We start from the raw sequence: 16113 nt of genomic DNA on the forward strand, positions 1-16113 counted from the left end.
AATGAATATCCACAGGCTAAACTGAGCAATGAATTTTTAAATCAAGGTGGGAAAAAAGAATTGCCACACTACAGCTTGCATCAGCTTACCTGTCATCGGTGGCTAAACAGGCTGGTTGAAATTCCATACAAACCTCTATTCTAACTTGCACCAAGTCTGACGGAAATCCACATCTCTTCAGTCTCAAAGAGTCACTCCAGACTAATGCTTGGGGATGTGCCTGCCTTGTGTTCTCAGAAATGAAACCTGGTGGGGCCTCACAGCTCGGCCCTGGATGAGGTGGGCTCTGCAGCTCACAGCTGGAAAGCATAGCGCCAGCCTGGACCAATATGCTAACAGCACCTCTTACCCCCACAAGCAGCTCTAACCTAGGAGCTGTGAAGAAAAACTGAGAATGGAGTGTGCTTTAAGAATTCATGTCATGGATAAAAGCACTATACTGTTCTTACAAACAATGAAAAAAGTAAGTAGTTTTATTTAATTATAACATATTGTTAACTTTTGTGACAGAAGCACCTTGTTAGAATGGAGAAGCAATAAATACATTTCTTGTTGAAAAAAAGGCATCTATATTCTCTGCAAAGGACTTCCATAGCCACCAATACAAGGTGCACACACGGTACATATAAGTATGCAAGATGAAAAAGAATATCAGGATTTGACTAAGGGGTTTTTATTTCACAGTTTGGGAAAAAAAAAGTTGCACACACTGAATGTTTTTCATTTTTTTCTTTTTAAAAAAGGAAACTAACACCTTTGGGCTTGTGTTTATGGATAATATCCTGGTTCCAGTGAAGACTAGGGTAGGAAGACTATGATCAGGACTTCATCCACTCTTGAGTATCTCAGTATTTCATTATTTACCATTGCATGAACTTTCAAATTCTAAAGTTAACATATTATGCACACCTCTCACTTCTAGAATACACAAGTAAAAACAGCCAGGAAAACAGAGAGGAAAGGCAGAACACAGACAAAAAAAGTACACTCTTAAATTCACTAATTAGTATCTTGAATTGTCAGCTTCTGGAAACTTACAGAATTTTAAGCTGTAATAGCAAAAGCTTTAAAATATGTCTCTTCTGCTAGCACTCTGAAATTATTGCTATTGAGCCAGCATACTCTAATGAGACACTGGTTTGAACACAGAGGCATTCTGCTCTCAGCCTTCCAAGCGCCCAGGATAGGATACAGCATATAACAAAAATTCAAGTGAGAAAAAGGAACCAATCGGACAAAAGGCAATACTGCAAAATCAGTCCCCTTCAGTGTAAAAAAACTATCTAAAATGTTGCTTAAGGATTCCCTATTCCAGGCAATTCTGACAGTCTACAGTGAGAAAGGGGAGGGGAACTCCACAAATTTTGCAGGGAATGTGGGCAACGTTCAGAATGAAACAAGTGACCTGTCTCAAGGCAGAGGTACTTTTGAGAAGTATGACAGAGCACCACATTTGTACCTGCACTACACTCTCAATACAGTATCTTTTAAGACCTGCTGTAGGAGAAAAAAATCCCAAATCCAAAGAACAAGTGAATCTAAACCAAAAGTGAAGTTCATTGTAAAAGTCCATTAAATTACCGAAATGCATAATAAGCCAAGATAAAGTGCTACAAAATGATTAGTAATTTTTTTAAAAGTCCATACGATTCTTCTTGCTTTACTTATTACTGCTGACAACAGGATTTAGTGCAATTGCAACTGCACTTGCTGAACTGGAATTCACAATGTCTTCATATTGCGGGGGTGGATCTAAATGTTGTTCAGTTTCGCTTCTTATACTGACTTCACCAGTGGCTTCCTCATATGAAGGAGGAGGATCACAGTTTGAGAACCTTGTGGAAATTGAGTCTGACCGTCCATCCATATAGCTTAGACCTCCTGGCGAGAGCCCACTGACTTCATACATTTCGTCCTGTGGGGAATGAACAATGCTGAGAGGCGGCGGAACGGGACCTCTGCCATCAGCCACAGCACCATCACCCATCGCTTCGTGGGCTCCCCTATGCATGTACACGGACTGTCTACGCATTTTCTTTTTAAACAGGCATCTCCATATGACAAAAATGACAATGAGGATAATAAAAAGGCCAATGATTAATGGAAATGCAAGGTAAAATGAATACCAGTTATGTCCTGTGTTACTTTCTCCCTGAAGTCCATTTTTGTAGACTTTCCAGAACTCCTTCTAGAAGAGCAAGACAGGATAAGTCAGAAACTATAACACAGTCAAAAAAAAAAAAAAATCACATCAAATTATTTTAAATGAATGAGGAAAAAAAAGGCATTTCAAATACTGATGATTAAAATAAGAACTGGTATGGATAAGCACACACAACAGACTTTCGAATTTTCTTCTGATGTGGTTAGTGATACAAAAGGGTGTCTCCTTTTTCTAGCCCAATTCCTCACTGCTTTTAAGATTCCTGTACCTGCATTTAATATTTACAAACCTGCAGCACAGACAGGAGTAGGTAAGAAATCTAATCAGCATGCCTGTCAGCTACTCGGTGGATCAAAATTTTTCAGCATCACTCAAAGTAAATTTTAGGGTTTTGTTTGTTTTAAAATTATAATAACTTAGTAATACAATTTGACAGGGAAATACTGTTTTGGAATGACATACCATTTTGGCAAAGCACAACTATGTTTTACTGTCATCTCCTAATTTAGACTTCTCCCACCCTTTGGCTCATATAGCAATTGTTGTCAGCTTATTTTGAGTTGATTCGGATCCTCTGTTTATAGCTAAAAATTGCTTCAGCAGTATGAGACTATTACACAGTTTATTATATTCTAGAAATGTTGACAATACAGCTACCGATAAATGGAACAGAAAGTGAAAAGTGAAAATATGAGCAAGGGAAAACAAAGATGAAGGTGGACACCAGTACCTGAAAATATTCTTTGCTATATTAATATGCACAAGCAGGAGTACAAAGATCATGTCATCATTCAATTTTCTCTGCAGTGAATGCTATGAAAAGCTAGTACAAAGAAAAGCACACCCTGCCTCAAAAAAGTAGTCATCCTCACCTTTAAGGTCATTCCTACCAAGAAACACTTCTATTGTGTTTTATAGCTATGTACAACTTAAAAAAAAAAGACAAAAACATCCCAAATCCATGCCAGAAACTCTAAGTTCTTTAATTTCCTTTAAAAATACGGAGATCTGACCCACTCATATTCATACCATCATCTATTTTTAGTAACAACATGCATCTCACATGCAAGTATTTATAAAATACTGACCAGGTAAAATTGATACAGTCATTGCACTGTTATTAGTAAGTTATCTATTCAGGTTTCAGACTGACTTTGTGCACACAAAAGGCAGATCCACAAACTTTCCCAGTTCAGAATTGCTGCCACATGATCAGCATTAAACAGATAGTGCCACCAAAGTGATCTCAGAGGTAGCTAGAGTCCAGAAGCACCACAGCCCCTCTAATGTGGAGGCTAAGCTTGCCATGTGCAAAGCCAGGACCAGGACACCACAGTCAAAGCACGTGTTCACAATGCTCTGGATCAGAATTTACTAAGGTTAAGAGCAATACAATGTGCATGAAACAACTGGCTATGACGTAGTTGTTGTGGTGATGTTTGTTGTTGTTTTTTTTTTAATGATCAATGCAGTTGTTTTTATCCCTATACTTAGTGCAAGTTAACAAACAAACAAACAAACAAAAACAAACAAACAAAAGTCTTACTTAATTCCTACGGCAAACCAGGATCAGGTGTTTTTCCTAAATTCCAAGGCTTGACACCAAAGCAGGTCACCATGGTGTTCCTTTCATGCAAATCCAGGTCCAAGTTATCTAAGCTAAGTCAGGTAGCCTTGACTTCAAACAAAGTAAGCAAGTCTTGGAAGATCCACTAACCTCTCTAACTGCTTCTCTAAAAGGGCCTTCCTTGATGCAGTTCTACAGTTCCAGATCAACTGTGCTGACTTCAGAAAAACATTTAAGGGGAAAAACGGACACTGAAAAATTAAATGAGCTGCACAACTGAGAACTTTTGGGATCTCTGCATGATAAAAACCAAACACCCTAACTCTCCCCATCCATCAGATCAGGTGGGTGTCAGTCTCTTTTCCCAAGTAGCAAGTGCTAGGAAGAAAGGAAATGGCCTCAAGCTGCAACAGGGGAGGTTTAGATTTCATTTAGGAAACACTTCTTCCCAGAAAGGGTTGTCAGGCATCGGAAGAGGCTGCTCAGGGAAGTGGTGGAGTCACCATCCCTGGAGGGGTTTAAAAGATGCGTAGATGAGGCTCTTAGGGACATGGTTTATAGGTGGATGTGGCAGGGTTAGGTTAACAACCAGACTTGATTATCTTAAAAGTCTTTTCCAACCAAAATGGTTCTAAGATTCTACGATCAGGGAATTAGCGAGATCTGTTACCTATTACCTTTCCAACTGGTTTGAATACAACTACCTAGATTCTTCAGTATTCTCAACTGAAAAAGCAGAAAAAGATTCATTAGCATTAACTGCTATTATCTGTGCTGGAACCAAGCTTCCCACTTCAATGTTCTGGCGGCCTCAACAGCAGTAAAGGAATAAAATGGTACAATGTATGTTTTCAAGGCCAAAGTTGCAAAGATTTACTTGAAAGTAATCAAATATACTGGGCAAGGCTGTGTCATTTTAAAGACTCTGTGGAGGAGAAATGTAGTTTTGATAAAAAAGAAGAAATCACACTTTTCCCTTCGCAATATATTTTGTGTTGCAGACTGCAGAGGAAATGCACCCTTTCCAATGTAAGGGCAGTAAGTTGTGACTGATATTTTAGTAACATTTCCATGTTACTTTAACTCAGCTCTATCTGCTGGAGAAAATGTCTCTCTACCTTTTTTGGAAAGCTGAAATACCATCATCTCTCCTTGTCACTCTGCAACATGGTAAAGCAGCAGAAAAGCTGATTTCCCAGAGTGGCAGGCAATTAGTTCTGAATGGAGTATGTGGGTGTGTGAGAAGTTGATGGTGTAGCCAGAGAGGTACATAAAGAGCTTGAGGTAAAGAGTTTAAAGTGCCTTAAGGATGAAAGTAGTTTAATGCCCGCTTCCATTTGCATGCAAGGCAAAGAAAATCCCAAGACATACACAGCCCTGTCAAAAAATACAGTGCTTCACATCTAAAGCAATCTTGCAGAGACAGAGGAATAAAATTCAGCACACAGGTGAAAAATCCTAAGAAACACACACTTGTTCAGTCATTAACAAAAAAGGGCTGTCTTTAAATTTTCCTCTTTGTGGGGGGAAAAAAGACAACAAAAACCAACCAAACCCACCAAGACCAACAACAACAAAACCTTCAAACCTACAAAACCCCACCAACCAACAACTTAATAGTGTACTAAACTCAAGGTTTCTGGCTTGTATTTTTGCAAGCCAAATCTCAAAGAGAAGCACAAAGACTGTTAGTTCCAGATTAACAGAAATGACAGGAACTGCAGGAAACTAACACTCCAGTTTTGAGCTGCGCAGCTGCCAAGCAGCTCCCCCTCTGCTCTGTCATCCCACAGCTACTCTGCACTGTAACATGAGGGCACAGGAGGAGGACAAGGCAGCTGGTCAAAGTCAAATCATGCCCAACAAAACCAAGGAGAATGGGGATGAATTTACGCAGTGCAAAGATTTGTACAGACTGCTACCAAAAGAAAAAAACAAACAACAAACAAAAAAAAACCCAAAACACAACAAAAATCCACCCAAAACACCAAGAGGGAGAAATACTGAAAATCTAAGAAGTAACTGTAGAACTCATACAGAAAGTTAAAGAGTGATTTAAAAGTCAGAAAGCTCACAGCACAAACATCCCTTATATAGTCGCTGGTCTCTTAAACCAACAACAAATAGGACTTTCTTTCTACTTGACAAAATGATTAACTCGTGATTTATGAAAAGGACACTCCGGTAATCATTTACCCTTGAGCAGTGTACAGCTGGGAATACCAGGCAAATATGCCTTAAAAGGCTGAAAAACTAAGTTAAGCAGGCCACAGAATCAGATAACTGCAATGGAAGAGACTTAGAAAACATCTAACACGTAATCTGCCAAGAACTACTTTTCTGAATATTTCTTACTGCTTGGGTAAATCCAGTTTGAAATAATCAAAAGGCATTCTCAAGGGCATCCCACACAAAGACAGTTACAGCCAATTTGCCAGAATTTTGTTTCCCTTTTATTTCTAATACTTCTCAGAACAGATTCAGCATCAGTCAACTGGATCTGAATGCTGAATCAAATAAGGGATTCACATGAAAGTTAAAGAGACTTGCACCCTGCTGAGAATTTCAGCCTTTCAGGCCCTTACTGCATCTGGCAGCATTGTCAGCCTCAAATTACTCTCGGGCAATTGTCTGACTTGTTTTAAAGGTGGACTAGTAATATGCCAGTCAGAAGACTGCTTGGTATTCTGTAGGTAGAGGACATGAACAAACCATTAATAGGAAGTGAGTGTACCTGCTACATTGTTTTCTTCTGTCTGCCCTCAGTTTCAGGTGTCAGGAAAAGATTCACCTCTTCTCTTCTGGGTATTTATCCAGCATCCATAATTAGACACAGACTGATGCTAGAAGTCTTATTTGATGACATCATTTTAGATCTGGTTCTGACAAGTTCTGAGCTGCTTGCTAAGCTTTTCAGTGGTTTGTTTTGCTAGAATAGAGCTATACAGATAACCTTACACTTTCTGTAATATTTAAAATTTGTGGGAAATTTGAAATTAAAATAAAGATCTGTGACTTACAGCCTTTAAAATCTTCATGCAGTATAATTAACTATTTTTTAATGGAAATAAAATTAATATCAGTGCTCTAATCACACCCAGATACTTTGCACAGTAACCTTTGAACAAATCTTTGAGTCTCCCAACAACCTTTGGCAACTGACCAGTGACCACATGCAGTGCTGCCTGCAGGCTATATGTACTACAAATAAGCAGCTTTACTAGATCAGACCTAGGGTTCACCTAATCCATTACCTTCTCTCTGACAACAATCATTAGAGGCTCCTGAAAGAAGAGTTCAGCCATAAGCAGGCAGTGATACTCCCCTAGCTTCCACATATTCATACTTGAAGAATTTACTTCCATTAGCAAAAGCTGACCCCTTTTGTTTAAAGGTCCCAGATTAATTTATCTTCCATTCATTTATATCATTGTTCTCTAAACCTACCTAACCTTTTAGCACCTGAGACATCCCTGTGGCAAGGCAGTTCACAGCTCTGTTATCTGTGGTGAACAGAGATGCTTCTATTTGCTTTGAAGCCGCACCTTCTTGTTTCCTTTGAGACCCTCTTGGCTCCCCTGTCAGAAGGATGGCAAGTAACTGATCTCAGTTCAATCTTCATGATCCTCACAGACATCGTCACGGTATTCCCCAATTTAACACTTTTTCCGATCTATCGTTGTCTTTTCATATCTTGGTCGATTGTCACACTTCTCTGGTCCTCTGGTCTGTCCTCAGCCACTTATTTGCTTTTTAGGACAAAGGGAGGTCAGAGCTGCACATGGCACATTCAAGATGCGAGTGTGACATAATTACATTTTCCATTTTGATCCCTATTCCTTTCTTCGGATTCTTAGCACTCAAGTTTTTATTTTGTTTTGTTTTTGTTTGACTGCTCTACATTAAATTCAAGTCTTCATAGAGTCAAATTTAGAACTTGTTTCCGAGTTCAGTTCAGAGACAATCTCATATATAATGACTATTCCTTTTTCCCCTGTGTGCATTACACTAGTCAACACTGAATTTCATATTCTATTTTTTCCACAAAGTCCTGCAAATCTTCCCTGTTTGCTCTAGCCTTTACTAACATAGTATTATTATCATCTTTATAATTAACTTTATCATTTTAAATAATAATTCTGAAGCTATCAAAATTCTCGAGCCCACACAGTATTAAATGTATTCAATATTTCTGTGACAGCTATTGCATGTACACTCAGCATACACAATGCTAACTTCCAAGAAAAAACTCATGCATCAAAAATAACTTGAGGGATCTGCTTCATATTGTTTTAATATTACAATTCTGAATGTTGCGCACCTCCCCAGAAGACTGCAGAAAAACAAAGAACGAAGTGGACAAGATCAAAAATATGAAGAGAGAGATTACACAAAACAAAGTTATGATGAGATAAATAAGCTACAGACCCTATTTTAATTCCAGTCTATATATTTAATTCCAGTCTATCTATACTATGAAATCACTGCATCTGTGTTACTCTCAATGTACTGTACCATGATCCTAATCTACTGCATTAATTTCCTTCCCCTGGGATGCAGAAGTTGTGTCTTACTAAGTGGCTGTAAGGATGGATACCGCTGGGGGACAATGGACTAAATAAAGCCTAAGTAACTGAGGTTGGTCAGGCATGACTGCACATTAGCAGAGTCTGGCCCATTAGCAAGCTACCAACAACAGAATAAAGCAGCTCTGCAAAAAGCATCTTTTCCACTGTGTCACAAAGGTTGTGGCAAGAGCAGAAATTTAACTATTTCTATTGTACTGTTTCCCAAATATCTCCTCAAGGGAAATTCTATCTACCAAAGCAAAATGTTCCTAAATGGGGGAAAAGAAGCCAAAGCAAGAGGTACTGTGTTTAGGATATGCTTTCTCTAGTGACTCGAACTTCCTGTGCTATTTGAGCACAAGTGATACTGTGTTTGAATTTTACAGTAGTGTCATTGTAAACATTATTTTTAATTACACAATGAGCTATCATTAGGAATGGCCACACCAAGCCAAGTTTGGAAGGTAAAAAACAGGTGTGTGCATGCACTTTAAAGCTTCGGAAAAGTCTGAAGAGACACTGCACATCTTACTACTTCATTTTAATAAATCAGGAAGTTCTCATTCCAACCTTGCCCACCTCCCCAGGTACAACCTCCAATAAAAAGATGCCAAGAACTTCATATGTTCGGTATGCCTTTACAGTAACATAGCCATTTTTTGACGCACAGCTCAGCGAGTGAAGAGTGGAATGCACCACCTGTGTAAATTCTGAAGAAATCTGCAACACCACTCATGCCACTTCATCCAGTAACCCATTGCCCTGGCAAGTACAATTTCCCTGTGCAAAACCACACAAGGGATAGAAGCTTTTTTTGAAGATAAGTTCTCAGAGTCATGTTTTCTAGCACCTGTTTTTCACTCTCGATCTATTCTCAAATTCAGCCCTAATTTCATCCTTGAATTTAAAAAAAAATATTATAATTCTTGACTGTATTGCATTAAACAGGTCAGATGCCACCATCCAAAACCTGTGTGCTGTTTTTATTTGTTGGGGAGGAATCTGAGATATGCTGGGTATGATGTGTAGCTACGGCTTGCAGAGCCATTAGCCCACAAGCTTCTTTTAATTAGTGAAGCCAATAGACTTATGCAACAATTCTGTGTGGGCAGTATCTGCTTCATTCCTATCAAGTTAATGTATCACTGCCCTTGCATAACACACACGGTAGCACTGAAACTGTTGTTCTTTCCATATTTTACATCACTGCAGTTTAACAATACTCTCTGGGATCTCGCAGATTTTAGCTTGAAGGTGGCCATTAGTGTTTCCTTATTTTTAGACTATTAATAGTCTGAGCAATGAACACTTTGCCCAGCTACACAAGCACCTGGGATTCAAAGGTGTATTTTAAATGGAAAGCTTTTTCAGTTGCTCACTCACTTCTTGTAAACATATTCAATACACAAGTTATTCCACAAAGAATGAGATAAGTGAAGACTTGTGCCCTCTGCTTCTACATACGCCCCATAAAAATCCCAATTCCATAATTTTTTCCAAGCAAGACAACTGCATTTGCGATATCCAGGTCAGACTTAAGTGTGTGATGACAGGAGAATCAGGCACAGGCTATTTGGGTCAATGGTGCTGCCAGACAACAGTTTTGCCCATCTTTTCTCAAGTTGGGTTATTAATTCATATTCCTTCTCTTCCCAGCTTCCCATTTTTACAACACTTAAAAGATAATTATCTTTGAGACTTCTACGCCCTTCAAATTCCGTTTAAATGGGATTAAGGATTCAAAAGTTATTGCTGTGCGGTCTATCCATCTCCATTATACACCTTATTTGCTGTGAAAAAGAAAAGGTGAAAAAGAAAAACAAATCTAATGTAATGTTGGAAAAAACACAAACATTCAGCACACCCCAAAATTTAGTATTGATACACACCACGACATACCGTTTTTTCCTCATTTTCAAATGCTTCTCTTGCTTCTTCATAGCTACAGATTTCTTCTCTGCATTCATGTTCTATGTCACCTTGCTTTAATTCTTCCAAAAATGTGTTGGCTCTTGGGTATCTTTTTAACACAGAATTGGCTTTGTCCTCTGTCAAGAACACTGAATAAGAGAAGAAACAACAAAGGTCAATTCTAAAATAGAAATCCAAAACCTCATGCCGAAACTGCTCAAAGAAAATGTTCTTTTGAGGCATAAAGAGCTTTTTCTAAGTCCTCCCCTTTATTTAATATGATAAAAGGGCTTTCCTAGTTTTACTCACTGTCCTAAGTAGTTGGGCCTACAGTTTCAGTAGTTATTGCTCATAAATGCGATGGACCTCAATTCAGCATCACAGCCAGGTACGCTTAAACGAGATTGAAGCTGGTGCCTAAGAGTGCTCAGAACAGTCAGGCACATGCTCAGCTCAGGCGATTTCTTAGAAACTGACACAGAACAAACAAATCCTGCTTCTGAACATCCAAAAAGATATTTGCCGATGCCTGAGGGCATCACAGCCAGAATGTTCTGAAGTTTTTGATATTAATATCTATGAATATTACCCAGATTCATATACACCAGAACGGCTTGCATTTATCAAAGTTTCAGTCTGTAAGTTTTCTTAAGCAATTCTGAAGCAGACTTGTTTCCTTTACTCCAGAAATGTCAACCCTGAAACAGTAATCCTTTTGGAGGTGTGGGGGGAAGTAGCCTCCTTTCCTTTTACTTTCTTGAATCATACACAAAACTTCACCTTATTTGATGAATCAAATAAAATAACCCCAAAAGACAACCAATTTTCCAACATAGGTATTCTTTATTTGTTTTCCTTAGTTTTCTGTACAAAGAAGAGAGTTGGAAGCAAGCTCTTCTGATGTTCCAGCTTTCCTTCAAACTCCCTGACCAAATGATTTTACACAGTAACATGCAGCAACTGCAATACTCCAAAACCCAGCAGACTGAATTACCCAGGAGGTACACCTGCAGTGAATAATGCAGAAATTCTCCAGATACGTCAGCTCAGGAAGAAAGAACATCATGTTACTACAACACTGTTCTTGGGCTCTCAGTGCCAGCAAGCGTGGCTAATAATTCAATGCACTGCCATACTAATACATACCTATCACTTTCCTGACCTAGTCAATCATTTCTGCATTGGTTCATTTACAACTAGTGTGGGACAACTGATATGCTATGAAGACAAACTCTCACTGTCTGCTGAAGGACAGAGACTGCCTGGTTTATGCGATGATTTATCTATAATTTTATAAGAATCAGTCTTCTGGTTTTTGAGTTTCCTCTCCTTCCCGCCCCCCCCCCCCCCCATTTCCTTAATCATCTGGCTTTGAATATTTAAAAGGGATGGCAGCAAGTCTACAAAGATGGTCACTACACTTCTGCTTTCTCATAAGATGTGGCATTTTGCAGCAGTGAGGCTACTACCATAATTAGGCTGATCTACTTTGATTGAATTGTTTAGTCTCTGTGGTATGCTTTGCTGTAAGTCGTTAGACAGTCATCTTCCTTTTGCAAAGGATTAAATCAAGATTTGAAGATTAAACTCTAAAACACCAGTCACTCCTATACTTCCAGTTGAATACATGTGGTACATACACGCATCATACAAATTACACTATACATGATGTTACCAGAGGTTCGGTGCATACAGGTCTACAACTGTACCTATTGCAGTCTTGGTTTTCTACAGCACCACAGGTGAGCATAAGGGCATCTCCTATTGTGTAAGTTCACTGACTAAGTACCATAGAAATTAATATTAAAATTATATCTTCAAAAAGGAAAGAAAAAAAAAGGATGGCTTCTTTCCATTTCCCACACAATTCCCCTTACTCCTCTCTAGGCATGAAGAAGTCAGTTTCCTTCAGCATGCCTCAGTGATCACCTAAACATGATGAGATGAAGGACCTGTGCACATCAAGAAGCCATCATGCAGCTATGCACAGGGATGGACCACCAGTGCTCTCCTACTGCTCACCAGCTCCTCCTGGGGTCATTCTTGAAGCAAAACAAGCTACAGCCCAGATGCTCTTAAGAGCGCCTATAGGTGGAGTCACCAAAAAGTAGATAATGCGCTATAAATCAAGCTCCCTTCCTTCCGCAGATGAAACCTAGTGAATTTCATTTCACGGCTGGAAATCATCCCTGAAAAGAGCAACAAGAGAAACTACGACAGGTTTGTACTCCTTGCAGAGGGAAAAGAAACAAAGAAGAAAACGCAGATAGCTGAGAATACCCTGATTTAAAGGTTCTGGCCCTCAGAAACAACATACAAATCTTTGTTTCTCCATGCACTTTCCAATTTACCAAAGAAACAAACTGAGAACAAAAGTTTAAAAGGTAGTATGTTATGAAATATTATGTTTGATACACATTGGGATGAGTTTTTAGGTAACAGTTTAGTTTTCCAAAGAGAGCTAAGCAGGCATTTCTGCTTCAAAATGCATTGACAAAGAACAGCAAAACATTAAAAAAATTCAATATTCAAGAAGAGCAAATATATGAGTATCTGTAAAAACAACTTTTTTATCTAGCAATTTCTATTCAGAAAGTGTCTCCCTTCTCTTGCAATACAGTACAGAGAATGTCTACAGAGACAAAAAAAAGCCCACCAAGGAAAATAAATCACACCCTATGTTCATACTGAATTTATCTGATATATAATGATCTATGATTAGTCCAGACTTGGAACAGCTTTTGACCCTGTAAGGCTGGAAAAAAATGAAGTATATGAATGTATTTGTTTTGATTTGACATTTTTAAAGCTCTGCACATTCCTAATGACTTTAAATCCTATTGAAAAATCAATACAAATGTAGCAAGAAAACAAAAAACATACACCGATCAAAGCAATCTTGATGGAGATACTGATTGAAATACAGTGATTTAATGAGAATCAGTCATTGCCTGATGAATCCTATAAAAAGAGATAATGGAACCATATTGCAGAAACTACTTTGACTTCTTAGTATTCCACGACCATCATCACATAGACATCCAGTCATAATTGCACAGGAGTGTGTAAAAAAAACGCTTTCAGCTGGATGCCCACCTAGCCAATCTACAGCATAGCTGAATTCACTGCAGCTGTTACTATGGAGCTGAAGATTATCAGGGAAGAATTGCATGTGGCAAGAATAAAGTAATGAAGCAAGATAAAAACTTGTTTTTTCACTTTGTTACAGAGATTAACTAGCAAATACAAGATAAAGGAGAAAAATCAAAATTATGATTTTGGCATTATGTAAGATAGACACAGAAACATGTAAGTTTTTGTAGAATATAGATGAAGACAGAACTACCGAACTTAATGCATTTGCATACATATTTCTTCAGCCATACTTATGTTCTGTGTGTAACTGTAATCCTTGGCTTTTAGCAAGTTTTACGCATCAGAGAGCTACAAAAAAAACCAACATTCCAAAGTCTTAGTTTAATTTGCTATCATTGAAAACAGCAAAGAAAGTCAGATCAATCTATAACACATTCTCTGGAAGAACCGTGTGCTATCATAATAGTGAACAGATACTCTAGCAAGGTGAAATTCAACCAGAATTAGAAAGAGACAAGCAAGGACAGGAGAGGATAAATACATCTCAGCTTGCCAGTTGAGGCTGTCACAGGCAAAGAAAACAGACTTCAGATATTTAGTGACAGAAGGAACAGGGAGTAAGGAAAACTATTTTGAGATACAGAGTGCTGCCAAAGCAAAGCCCAGAGCATCCTCAACACCAAAACCAGCTCTACTGAGACCACCATTGAGGCTGCCTTTTTCTCACTCATAACCAACACCCAAGCAGATTTAAAAAAAACCCTAAGTACTAGAAACAAACATTACATTTTAAATTTGAGGCTGCAGCTACTGATAAATTTGAATCTTCATATAAGTGATCTTAATAAAACTATTTGATTTGCATAGGGCAGAAGGGAGAAAAATGATTTAAGCATTTACTTATAAAGCTTAAAAAGTGACTTCTGCTCTGAGAATCTGGAGTTACTGGGACAAGCTTATGGGCAGTTAAAACTAAAGTACTCCACAAATGAGTCTGTGATGGTTATCATGGCCTGCAAATAATACTTCTGTCAGAACAGTATTATGATTCCAGTTCAGTTTAGTGGAGGCAAATACCTGCATCATATGTAACATCAAAACCAGTTCAATTGCAGAGGACTTTTTTTGTGCAACCTGATTGGGATTTTGAAAAGGGGACAGTTTTGGGATGTGTTAATGCCCACTTCAAAGGGAATAACAGAGAATGCATACTCATCACTAAGTTAACAAACTTACCACTATCCATGATGATTACTGTCAAGGCAGGGAACTTGCAAATATCAAGTCTGTAAACAAAAGAGGAAAACATCCTGTTGAGTCTGTGAATTATGATGAACTTGCAAAAGTTTCTCTTGATTCTCAAATATTGGTACAAATATATCAGTACTGGAAACCCTGTGACAAAGATTAATTCCTCATTTGAGTTGTTCCACTACTGCATGCAGACTAATTTCAGTAGTATACGAATACTATCCAAAAGAAGATGACTCTTGTGAAATGGTGAATGTTTTAACCTTTTTCAAAACTTTCAATATTTAGAACATGCAAAAATGCTAATATGAAACAGAAGGTGTGTATAATTTTAAACAAATCTGCAACCTCTGTTTTACCAAATTAAACTTGAAAGGTATTACATCCTCCACTGCAATGACTTATACCTTATCTCAGACTTAAATTGACTCTACAGAAATCAAGTAAACCCATTATCTTTAACCTATGGATCAGATTTTTTTAAATCACAAAGAACACAAGCAAATTAATTTAGAGTCTGCTACTGATTAAAACAGGATGCCTGTATAAAGTTCAAGGGCAGAACAAGACTGGCGATTTGGCAAAGGAACTTGCAATACATGAGAGAAAACCAACCTGCCCTACAAGAACTTATGTGTAGTTCAGAACTCATCTTGGAAAGAGAACAAACAAGAGATGCTCTAAGTCAAGAAAGTGCCTGAAGCTCAGTGCACCCACCAAGCATAGAGCCAAGAAGAACTGCATCTGAAGGCAGGAAGAGTAGTTTGAGGGCTTCTTTTCACCTCTTTTCAGTTTCTCCGAGTCTTTGTCAGTACACAAAAAGTTAAGAAAATAAAAGCTTTCAGCAAAGTACGAGAAAGGTGAAGCTGTCTAACCAAGCTAGTAGAACACCATGAGGTGAAAGTTGTTGGTTTTTTGTTTTTTTGTTTTTTTTTTTTTTTTTACTAATAAATTACCTACTCTTAAAGGTTAGCATTAGTTCTACTTCAAAGGGCAGGTTACACATCAACATGTCATACCACACTAATGTCCTCATTCTCCATACAAACAAAACCTTATAAGCAAACCTCTCTGTAAAAAAGTGATAACTATGCACAAAGGAGGAAAGTCAACATTTCCAGCACAGCCTGTCCAATGCTGTAATTCATCATGCAAGAGCAAACTGCTGAACTCGTAACTCCTGACGAAGTTAATGGAACTCTATAAAGGCATTCCAGTCTGCTAACAAAACTGTAGGACTGGGACTACAGGACATGTAGGATGGAGGAATAAACTGATTTTCAAGGAAGCACATCAAACCTCTGTAAACGTAAATAAATGTGAATAAACAACAGACACTAAAGCACTTTTAAATCTCATCACCCTAGTGTTTAGCTTCTCATTACTAAGTATTATAGGGTAACAGGAGCAGAGGACTTAAAAAAGTCTTCAGAATGTATATAACCTCTTCTATCAGCCTAAATTTTTCTTAGCAGACTATGCTGTGCAAAGACAAAACCACCTTTGCCACTTGTTTCTTGAATAAAATTAAAGTTAGTGTCATTTTCTGTGTAGTC

At 38.2% G+C, this 16113-nt stretch overlaps 1 protein-coding gene across 3 annotated transcripts in view; it reads right to left on the minus strand.

The window, feature by feature from the left end:
• Positions 1–455: 455 nt before the first annotated feature.
• Positions 456–16113, minus strand: part of PRRG1 (proline rich and Gla domain 1) — a 31359-nt gene continuing 15701 nt past the window's right edge. The window contains exons 2-4 of one of the 3 annotated variants that reach the window (XM_071812048.1): positions 14543–14592; positions 10199–10359; positions 456–1915 (exon numbers count right to left, since the gene is read on the minus strand). In XM_071812048.1, coding sequence (XP_071668149.1) covers positions 1661–1915; positions 10199–10359; positions 14543–14592 — 466 coding nt within the window. In that variant the 3' untranslated portion in view covers positions 456–1660. Of the gene's footprint in view, positions 2189–10198; positions 10360–14542; positions 14593–16113 lie in introns of all 3 variants that reach the window. The other 2 variants (XM_065859880.2, XM_065859889.2) reach the window with 2 other exon arrangements.

Source organism: Patagioenas fasciata, chromosome 1 (assembly GCF_037038585.1).
Source record: "Patagioenas fasciata isolate bPatFas1 chromosome 1, bPatFas1.hap1, whole genome shotgun sequence".
Classification (NCBI taxonomy): Eukaryota; Metazoa; Chordata; class Aves; order Columbiformes; family Columbidae; genus Patagioenas; species Patagioenas fasciata.